Source organism: Oryzias latipes, chromosome 21 (genome assembly GCF_053564925.1).
Source record: "Oryzias latipes strain Hd-rR chromosome 21, Olatipes_Hd-rR_3.1".
Taxonomy (NCBI): Eukaryota; Metazoa; Chordata; class Actinopteri; order Beloniformes; family Adrianichthyidae; genus Oryzias; species Oryzias latipes.
The window spans coordinates 6144124-6155053 of NC_136257.1; the positions used below are offsets into that span (position 1 = coordinate 6144124).

Genomic DNA, 10930 nt, shown 5'->3' on the forward strand with positions numbered 1-10930 from the left:
TGTTAGGAAATGCTGCCATTTAATTATTATTTTCATTTTACAAGAAAAAAAAATACATATACACCTTTAGTCTTTAGTGATTTGCAGAAAAAAATGGTCCAGAGTCTTGATTAGTGTTTAAATGTTTCCTTCAGGTTTCAGTCACATTATGTTGTTGAAAAAAGTCGACATTTTCAGATAATGTAAACATGTATACATCATTGAGGAGTGCTTCATTACAGGAAGAACGATTTTAAGGCTTAAACTTAAGGGCCAGTTCCTGCAGTGCTGCCAGAAGTTGGTCCTCGTCCTGTGCTGAGGGGCGGGACCAGGCGAGGGGTAGATGTGTCGGCACGGGTTTGCGGTCTGAAAGAACAAGAGGTTTTGAACAGTGAGCATCCTCCACCTTCAGAACGTTTGTCAGAAACCAAAACACATTCCTACGTAGACGTGCTGAGCTCCTGTTTGGCAGTACTAGTCAAAATCTAGGTAATATAGTTCTGCCTGATCAGTAAGGTCGGGTACTACTGCTAGATTTATGATTAGACTCCATTTTTGATTTTACTTGATTTAATCCTTTTTAATTTGGCAAATTTGAATTGTAAAATCTATTTTGCTTGTTGGTTTATATAAAACTAGAAAAACTGTTAGTCATAACAATAAAAATAATGGTTTCCTGCCCTGAGTGATGCGTTTAAAGATCCACTCTAAAGAAAATAGTGTTTTTAACATGCTCCTGTGGCATTTTTCTGATAATGGAGGACAATTATTAAGAAAATGAATGTAAAAATTGCATGCCTACGCATTTCTTTATTCAAATCCTTGTGAGTTTATAAATGCAGGAAGAAAAAAAAAGAGCAAATATGTTTAAATACACTGGGCCATAAACTCCCTGCTCCACTTCATTTTGATGCATTCATTTGCAGATAAATAGATTCGTCTGTTTTCCTCATCTGGCTCAAGACTGTCCAGCTGGATCGCTCCAATATTGCTCAGGGCTGTAAGCTAGCGGGAGGGCGTGTAAACAGATGGATGTTGGGAAATGGGGGCTTGCTTACAACGCAGCGTTAGCACCACCCACAACTCAGAGGCAAATTTCAAATGAACTACTGCCGCAGTGCAGAAGCTATGCCCAAGGGCTAAAAACAACATAATCATTATGAAAAGACCACCGGGAACACTTTTCAAATTGATCAAAAGATGATTTGGGAGCGGATCTTTAAAGCAAAAGCAATCCATAGATTTTATGAATCCATGTGGCATCTTGTAAATTAAACCCAGCTCTACTTTTGAGCTTCCCAAGCCTTCAATGACACATCATTTAAAAAACGCACCAACTTCAGAGGTGCTCAGCCTTTTCTGAAGAAGGATTCAGTTCCAGACTGCTTTTTAATCAAGCGTGGTGTTCATGTAAACCTCAACAGTGTACCAGAAGACTGTTAAACTGTAAATGAAGAGGGATGTCTTCTATAAACCCTTTCAAACTCGACTTGCTCATTTTTCTAATGCTACATCAGAGTTTATCACTGCCCTTCGGGAAACTTCATAACTACAGAGCCTATGTTTTTTTTCTTTTTAACAGTTTTAGTTCCTGATGAAATGCATTACTGGTGGCGGAAAGCAGCTTCTGACCTTGGAAGAAGAGGCCACTTGGTTGTTTGATGGCGGCAGCGGAAACGGCGAGCCACACCACCGTGTCGGCGCCCATGGCCTCCGTCCTCAGCTTTGATTGCATCTTAGCATGAAAGGAAGGCATGGAGGACTGGACCGCTACAAGGACAACAAGCTCAATTCACTGTCCAATGCAGACCTGCATAAATACTCAGTTTCTGTTTTTAGAGGCTAAAATTAAAATAATTAGTATTAATGAATTACTCCAACTCTAAATAACAATATTCCATTAAGGGTAAAAAAAAAAAAAAAAAAAAGATGAATGATGACTGGAAATAAAATCATTCAGTAATGTAAAAGATTCTCAATTTTAAATGTATAAAGTTAAGCTATAACTATAAAACAATTTTTAAAATTCTCTTATGTCTAAGAATCCTACAAACACACAAAAGGAGATATATAGATTTCAGTGTAGATTATTGCATTTTCTAATGTTTCCATCAATACTGTAGAATGCTGTAACACTCATGTTATGGGGAAAGACTTTTGGGCAACAACATAAAAATAACAACGTGCAGTACGGTGGATTACGCCACATTTGGGCAAAATAAGCCAAACGTGACGGCCATTTGTCTGGCGTTACCTGGTGTGTCAGCCCAACCGGGGTGCATGGAGGAGAAGTGGATGTCTTTGTGCTGAGCGGCCCATTTGTCCGTCAGAACCACCTGCTGCCTCTGCCACACAAACACAGGTTTCAAATACAAACTCTCAGGTGTGGAACTCTGCGCTGGGCTGCATTGTTTGAGCGTCTCGTACTTTATTCTGAGCGTAAGCCATGGTGCCGTCAAAAGCGCCCTTCTCAAACTGGAGGTCGTCCACGTTCAGCTTCTGAGTGAGCATGCCACCTGAGGACACCGTGATCTGGACAAAGGAAAGAAAAAAAAAAAACCAGCAGATTTTTGGTTTGCACATCTCACGTTTGCTACACTCTGACTTTGCAGGAACACCCACCACTCTTGGGTCTTCGACTTGCTTCAGCGAAGGAATGAGTGCAGTGGTGAGGATGTATGTGCCTAGGAGAAAAGAAAAGCAAAAGTTTCAGATCAAAACATGTCTAATTAAGATTTAAAAATTGGGTTTAAACAAGTTCTTCTGTCGATTTTCTCATTATGGAGGACAGAAATGAAGAAAATTAAGCTTAAAATGGCATTTCTGAGTATTTCTTTAAGCAAACGGCTTCTCAGACATCAGAGATTTCTTCTCACCAAGGGTGTTTGTGGCAAAGTTTTTCTCTAAACCCTCGTCCGTAAGCTCCCTCTGGTTGACCATGCATCCAGCGTTATTGATCTACAGCACACACACAGGAAGCATGGTTGAAGAGATATGCACAGCGTTTGGAAGTACCAGATATGACCAAATGGAGATTTGCACACTAACCAGCACATGGATTTTGTTGTTCTGTGAGAAGTTCTGTGCAAACTCCCACACTTGTTTGGCACTGGACATGTCAACAATGTGAACATGAACATTCTGGAAACAGAAAAATAAGATGCATTCATTTTGAATTCCAATATTTACAGATTTATACTTTGTTAAAACATCTTTTTTGCATCTAATGCTTTGACGTAACTGTTTTCTGTCTTTTTGGGGCAACAAATACTTCTATCTCCTTCAAGGAAGAGTTATTTAAGATTAATTAATCGGTGATCCAGAAAGATATGTAAAATATCATAAGAATGGTAAAGACACATTTAACAAATAATTCTTAAAACAGTTCATTTTTTAAAGGTTAAAGTTCATTGTAATCTATGGGCATTTCATAAACACCCACTCTAATGTAAATCCGGGGGTTTTAACATGTTTTTGCGGCATTTTTCTGATGATTAAAGATAATCAAGCTTGAAATTGAACTTCTGAACATTTCTCTATTCAACTTGTGGCAAATCAAGACCAGCCGAAGAAATGCGTTTGAAAAAGCGCTTATTTGTGACGTAAGCAGGCCACAAGCTCCATGCTCCAAGCTCTCAGCAATGGCGAGGGGAAGAGGTGGCGGCATTGCTTTGCGCCACCGGTCCCGCCCACAACTTTGAGGCAAATTTGGAATGGACTACTGCCACTTTGCAGAAACTATGTCCTGACCTGAGGAATCAATAATTGGCTCTCCAGGCACAAGAAAAAAAAAAAACCCAGAAGAATGACATTTATTTGATGCTAAACAAAGAAGATAAAGCTTTCATGACAATTACAGAGCTGCCTTGGATGGACGGCATCATCAGTTCCAGTTCAAATGTGCATTTATGTTTGTGAAGAGGCAGAAACGCACTAAACCCCCCTCACCTCATTTTTACTCCGCTCCACAATTTCCTCTTTGGCAGCTTCTGCTCGTCCTTTATTTCGACACACCATGTGCACAGTCCCCCCTGCACACCCAAAAACAAAAACTGCTCAGTGACGGAGTCAGCGGTAAATCTATAAACACCGGCACATGACTGCGTGGTCCAAATGTCTCCTCTGGCTAGAAGACACACCAAACAAGCACACAAAAGCTGTAGTTCTGTCCAAAACTAACCTCTGGCAGCAATTTCCTGCGCTGCAGCTTTTCCTATCCCACTGTTAGCTCCTGTGACCATGAAGGACCTCCCAGTCAGGTTAACATCCAGGTCATTTGGGACAAAATGCTTTGCTGCAGCTTCGTAGCCACTCCTGTTAGAATGACAAAGAATGCCATCATGCAGGCTTCTCATGAATGATTCACAGAGGAGGGGATCGGACACTTTCTTACTTTTCTCCAAATATGTGACTCTCACAGCACGACAGAAGGTGTTATTTAATAATAAAATGTGCTTTAGACGTAAAGACATGTGTACAAGTACACATATCATGATACCAAAGTAGTGTTTCTTAAAGTTATAAGTATATAATTTTAAGAATAATACATTTTAAAGCTGCTGTTTGTGAACTATAATTACTAAAACAATTAACTGGAGTGTGATTTTTTTTTTGGGGGGGGGGGGGGGGGGGGATCACCAATCACAGCTCTTCTGGATACTTTTTATTAAAATAATATTTTTATTTTCCAATTTTGCTCAAAAAGGCATAAAAGTAACACAAAAAGCGATTGTGTGAGTAACAATCATTCATTGAAAGGTTGCTTAACCACACTTATTCAATCTTGGGAGTTGTCTAAAGAAGTCTGTTAATGTTACACAAGAAAGGCTTGTTAATGTTACGCAAAAGCAGAAAACCGAGAAAAACATTTTTAAAAAGCCCACCATCATGATGATTCAAATAGTTATCTGCACTTACTTCGTATACTCCTGGAGTCCTTTCATGAACCAAACGGCGTTCCTGTAAATGGACATGTTGGGTTATTTGCTTGAAGGAAGGAAAATAATTGTGAAAATGCAACAGTGTCCAGAGGAGCGTTTAAAAGCCGTGTTTTGGTTTCATAAGAGCAACTCGGGCATGTGGGTGGAGTCACGTGGGCGCTCACCGGAAGTAGATTTCATAACAAGACTACAGCGCCCCTGGAGGACATCCTTGTTACCTGAAGTGGATAAGTATAAGTATTTTATTAGTAACGTTGTTGTTTAAATTAAAAGCTTCATAAAGGAAACCAAAATTCTACACAAAATGAAAAATCGAACTAACGACTGTAGCATGTATGTGTTTATATACAGAGTTCTCTCTTGATACATCATAAGTTGTCAGGATGGCCGAGTGGTCTAAGGCGCCAGACTCAAGGTACAACCTTCCTACCACAGTGGGACTTCTGGTCTCCGAATGGAGGCGTGGGTTCGAATCCCACTTCTGACAATAACTTTTGGAATTTCTTTTTTTTAAAAACTGCACACTACGTTTTGTAATTTCACAATTACTTTCTTTCCGTCTCTGGATGCGATAATTGATAGTATTTTACATCCTTTAACGGCCGTGGAGGTAGTCAGGGTGGCCGAGCGGTCCAAGGCGCCAGACTCAAGATGTCACTTCTTCCCATTAGTTGGGACTTCTGGTCTCCGAGTGGAGGCGTGGGTTCGAATCCCACTCCTGACACATGTTTTACGTATTGGGGAATACCTTTTGTTTCCCCCTCTCGGTTGTCCTTGTTAAAAGGATATATGTTAAAAAGTTTGCATGACACGGGCATTGTTTTCATAAGAAATCCTAACAGTGACAACAATGCGCTATTAAATTTATCCTACGAGGGGAAATTTATTTTTATGGCAAAAGAAGTATTTCAGATTAAGTCAAATTAAACACATTGATTCATAGACCCAAAACAAGGTCAACAATAATTGTCACTATTTTCCTTCACATTTTTAGATACAAAAAAAACAATAATAAACGACTAAGGTTTTAACAAAGTGAAAATACTTTATTTTCTTTTATATTTTTGTTTTTGTAAAAATGATTTCAGTTGTGGAAGACTGGAACACATCGGTTTGAGGTTGTAATTTTCTCTCCCGCCAGCAGAGGGAGTGTGAGTACTCCCATCAGTGTCTGATCGACAATGGAGTTTGAGAAAAAGTTAACAATGGTTTAAAAAACAAAGGATCAAGAGGCCAAAAGCCACTTATTTAAACTCTAAAAGGCAGCTACAGAGGTAGATAAAATAAAATGTAAACTTTAGTACTATTTAAAGACAGAAAATGTTGCAGCTTTCATTGAAAAAAGGAAAATATTCACCTTATGATACTAATTATAATCCATTTTATTTGAATTGAATAAATGCTGTACAGCAAGTTTCAAACTAAATGAACCTCAATGCAAATTTTTGTTACTAGTTATTATTACGTAGCTACTCATTTTAACTTTTATTCAGACAAAGTCCCAAATCTGTGGTTATAGGTGAGAAAAAACAACAAACAGTACTATTCTGTCAGGAGGATGTAATTCTATATCTTGAGCATCCACAAAGTGGCAGAGGAGAGGAATAACTGCAGAAAAAAAACAACACACGACATGCGTGGTGCAAACAACATGGTGTTATGCTAATTTCTTTCTTGTCTCTTGATTTTATTCCAAATTTTAACCTGGTGATAGGCTGATATGGAGGTAGCGGAGATGAAGATGTTGAGGTTCTCCTTAGGAGTGACCAGGTTAGACAGGATAAGGAACGAGTACATCAGAGGGACGGCTCATGTTGCCTGTGTTAGCGACAAAGTCAGAGAAGCCAGACTGAGATGGTTTGGACATGTTCAGAGGAGGGATAGTGGATATATTGGTAGAAGGATGTTGGAGATGGAGCTGCCTGGCAGGAGGGAAAGAGGACGGCCAAAGAGGAGATATATGGATGTCTTAACAGAGGACATGAAGTTGGCTAATGTTAGGGTAGAAGATGTTCATGATAGAGTGAGGTGGAAAAGGATGATTCGCTGTGGGAAAGCCGAAAGAGAAAGAAGAAAGAACCTGGTGATACATTTTCTTTCCAGATCTTATGTAAGAGCAAATATGGTTGAAAAAAACAAAAAAGTCCTGTTAGGCCACAAGTACGACAGATATTTAAAGATGCAACACGGATGTTTGTGTTCGGCATTGCTGTATAAACACAACTTCATCCTGTATAGGTCTTAGTTCATGGCTTCTTGTTCTAAGTCTAAAGGACCACAGAGGTTTGGTGGCAGAACTACAGAAAAATGACTATTGTTAATTAATTATGATATTGATCAATATTTTTGTGTCTTCCTGAGGGAGCATGTACAGGTCAAAGAGCAGAGGTCCAAGATACAAACCCTGAGGTATGCCACCAGGTATGGCAACTTTATAAGATTTGTGAACGCTAGGGTTACGATGTGCCTGGACTGTACCTGCTAATCCCACCCACTTAATCTGCCTGTCATGAAAGAGTTCATGGCACAGCAGATGTGTCAAACTCCAGTCCTACATGTTTTCCAACTAACCGGCCATTGTAGCTTTTCTTTAGCAAACCACACCTGATCCAGGTAATCAGCAGGGTCTCTGAAAAATTTAGCAGGATGCCGGCCCTCTAGGTTCTGAGTCTGACACCCCTGATCTACAGTATCCAAGGCTGCTCTCTGGTCAAGCAGGACTAAAACGGATGTTTTTCCTGAGTCACCGTTGACATGGATGCTGTTATAGTATTTTTCCAAGATTTGTGTCTGTCCTATGATGACTTTTCAAATTCCGACTCAGGTCCCTTTCAGTTGTGGCCTTGGATAACTATTTGACAGATTTCATTCCGTTTTTAGACCATCAGCATGACACAGATGCAACGATGCAACCATGAGAGAGTACAAGCCAGTGTTTTGTGTGCCGGTCCAAAGTCAGGGTAAATGCAGAGTGTTGGTGGTGCAACGAAAAACCAAAAGGTAAAAGAAATATGGAGAGAAGAAATCTGTGTTTGTCAAAAAGAGAAAAGGAAAGGCAGAAGTGTAGACCAGGAATTTTAAATAACCCTTTTGCTATATTGTGGGGTCCAGATGACCCCACCCTTACATTGACGTGTTATCCCTTGACAAAGGTGGATAAAGGTGGAAAGGATTTCATGTCTTGGACAGCAGTGAAGATCACAAATCATTGAAGAAAAAAGGTTCAATGCACTGTCTTGTGGGGTCCAGATGTGCCTCCAAGGCACATTAACGTTGGGAGTGGGGTCATCTGGACCCCACAAGACAGCAAAAGAGATATAGGAGCTTTGACAGAGAAAACTAGAGAGTTGTCCGACATTATGAAACGAGGAAAGATGTGCATGAAAAGAGGAATGAAGTAGGAGTGAGTCTAAAGGTGTCACGGTTTTAGGTTCTTTGCCTTTATGTTCTAGTTGTTTTATGTTCGGGCCCGTTTGAGCTACTTCCTGTTTTATTTTGTAGCATTTCCTGTTTTGTTGTTGTCTCAAGTTTTACCTTTCCCCATCAGTCCTGAGTGTTTCCACCTGTGTCTTGTTCCCTTGTATATATTTAAGTCTTGTCTTTCCCTTCCTCCTGTGCTGGTCCATATTGTGCTGTTCCCTGGTTTCGAGCGTTGTGTATTTTCAAGTTTCGAGTTTCTAGCCTGCTAAGCAGTGGATTTTGGTTTGTAGTCATTTGTTATTATTAAAGCCCCGTTCCCCTGCAACCTCCTGCCTCCTCTCCTCTCTGCGCCTGGGTACTCCCTCTTCCTCTCCCCGTAACAAAAGGAGTGACCCCAAGAGCGAGGTTCCTCAAAAACTAAAAAAGGTTCTGGAGGTAAAAGGGAGTGTCAGATGTAGGGTGGTGAGCTGGAAGTTGGTGTGATGTTGTCAGTGGTTATGCACCGGAGGAAAAGGAGAAATTCTGGAGGGAGATGGCTGAGGAGATCAAGGGTTTCTTTGGAGGGAAGAGAGTGGTAATTGGAGTGTGCAGGTTAATTGGACTTACAGTATGTGATGCGGATGAGGGAAACACAGAGGACAAGGAAGTGATGGGTAAGATTTGCATTTAGGACAGGAAGGTTGAAGGACAGGTATGCTGCAAATACAGAATCTTAAGAAAGTAAAATCATCCTTGTCCCAAGAAAAAATGTGTTAATTTCTGAAAAATAATCTCATCAAGAAAGTTTTTCAAAAGCAAAATCTCCTTGGTTTGAGAAAACATGTCTTAGTCACTAAGATATTGTCCTAAAATAATGATTCTTGATGGGCTATTTTTCTTACCCCAATGTGAAATTATTTGGGCTTATTTAAAGATGGGGTAAGAATGTATTGCTTATTTCTAAGGGGGCTGTTTTTGCAGTGTAGAAAAAGTGGATGCATCAGAATGGAAAGGAGCGGATAGCTTGTGACCTGCCAATTGTAGCTTCTACATCACAAACGTTTTTCCAACGGCATTTTTCCATCTGCTCCTGATCCACAAGCAATATGAAGAAATACTCAGAAATGCAATTTTGATCTTAACATCCTTTATACGTGTCCTCCATCCTGAGAAAAAGAACACAGAAAACAGGATTTTAAGAGTCAGTCTCTAAAAAATCAATCTGATTCCTTATGATTTCATTTACATTTTGATGTTAGAATTTCAGTTGAAAGTTCTGGTTGTGAACACCATGAAGGACTTTGGGAAGTGTTTGATCACGGACGTCTGAACCAACATGCAGTAATAAATCAAAGAGCCAAATAATTTCAAGAAATATGACGCCTGGATTCATCATTTTCTCCAAAAGTCAGAAGTGACCCTGATTCTCAGCAAAGTTCTGACCTGCAGATACTTGACCTCATCTTTCAGCGCAGCTGATATCAAGAAGAAGGATATGGACCTTAATCTAATGTCTGCAGACATAACAGTGAAGAGAACTATAAACTCTGTTTAAAGCCAGAAAAACGGCTTATTACAATAACGTAATAAATGATTAATAAACTATTGAAAATGGTTAAATTGATTGATTTCTAATGATATTACTTCACTTGCTCCAAAAATTGATAAATTGATTAATTATTTTTTCCTAATGTAACATTATTTTGAAGATATTTTAATTTTTGATACTTGATAAAATTTTGCTGTGAAATTTTTTGAAACAGTTTTATTTCTATTTTTCTGACATAGTATTATTTTTTGATCTTATCAATGACTTTTATAAGTAACATAATCTGCATATATTTTGGATAACTGATCTGCATTTGCCATGTTGATTTCTAAAAGTTATTTTTTATTTGCAAAACAATTTAAGCAATTCATCTTTGTCATGTACTTTATTGATTTTTCAGGTTTTGGTAACTACAACGCCAATAAAGAGCTCTCAATTGAAATAAATAATGTCTTAATTGAAAGTGTTACAGAAATCAAATTTTTAGGGGTTTTCTGTCTGAGACTGATTTTATTACATGATGAATCATGTGATAAAATGGTTACGGTAGAACAGGGGTGGGATTATATAAGTTCGCTTCCTTCCACGCCCTTTCAAGCAATATTTATTAATTTGTCTAAATATCCTAAGTTTGATTCGTCATTGTATGAATGGATAACTGATAAATGTATTGTTTTTCTGTATTATTCTTATTTGATTGCTTGAAATAAACCTTTTCAAATCAAATCAAATCAAATGTTGACCTGTTTTGAACTGTATATGGAGACTGTTTGTGACCAGATCCCGTCACCAGATCTGTTCCCATGAGCTGCATTTGCTGGAGAGGGCATTCCCCACTGTCCTCAAGCCCTCTCCAGCAGACCTGCGGAGCTGGACAAACAAGACCTGGGGTCCAGTCAATTTGTCTGGACAAATGTGGGGATTTGGGGCCACGGAAATCTATGCTGGGATAAGTGCTAATTGTTTGTGTGCCAAGTAACTCCCCTCAATCTTCTGCTCTCCCCAGTCACTCCATTCACCCTCGTCTTTGTCCGCCCCCTCTCAAACCTGACATGTCAGACCA

The 10930-nt window shown here is 39.3% G+C and overlaps 1 protein-coding gene and 2 non-coding genes across 3 annotated transcripts; 2 read left to right on the forward strand and 1 right to left on the reverse strand.

Annotated features, from left to right (window-relative positions):
- On the reverse strand, positions 1-5079 carry dhrs12 (dehydrogenase/reductase (SDR family) member 12). Its single transcript, XM_004081433.5, has 10 exons — positions 4897-5079; positions 4160-4293; positions 3928-4010; positions 3028-3120; positions 2856-2937; positions 2602-2663; positions 2407-2511; positions 2234-2324; positions 1612-1749; positions 1-345 (listed from the first exon to the last, which is right to left on the reverse strand). The coding sequence occupies exons 1-10, from the start codon at positions 4950-4952 to the stop codon at positions 233-235; spliced, it is 957 nt and encodes a 318-aa protein (XP_004081481.1). The 5' UTR covers positions 4953-5079; the 3' UTR covers positions 1-232.
- A 217-nt stretch (positions 5080-5296) lies between these two features.
- On the forward strand, positions 5297-5406 carry trnal-caa (transfer RNA leucine (anticodon CAA)). The gene is made up of 2 exons: positions 5297-5334; positions 5361-5406. It is a non-coding gene; the product is annotated as a tRNA-Leu (tRNA).
- A 126-nt stretch (positions 5407-5532) lies between these two features.
- On the forward strand, positions 5533-5643 carry trnal-caa (transfer RNA leucine (anticodon CAA)). The gene is made up of 2 exons: positions 5533-5570; positions 5598-5643. It is a non-coding gene; the product is annotated as a tRNA-Leu (tRNA).
- The last annotated feature ends 5287 nt before the right edge of the window (positions 5644-10930 follow it).

Excerpts from the sequence above, each read along its gene's own strand:
- dhrs12 (XM_004081433.5), bottom strand. The coding sequence starts at position 4,952 with ATGTCCATTTACAGGAACGCCGTTTGGTTCATGAAAGGACTCCAGGAG. Across the intron at positions 2,325-2,406 it reads TGGCTTACGCTCAGAATAAA|AGGCAGCAGGTGGTTCTGAC; the intron begins GTACGAGACGCT and ends TTTGTGTGGCAG. Across the intron at positions 1,750-2,233 it reads CGGTTGGGCTGACACACCAG|CGGTCCAGTCCTCCATGCCT; the intron begins GTAACGCCAGAC and ends TTGTCCTTGTAG.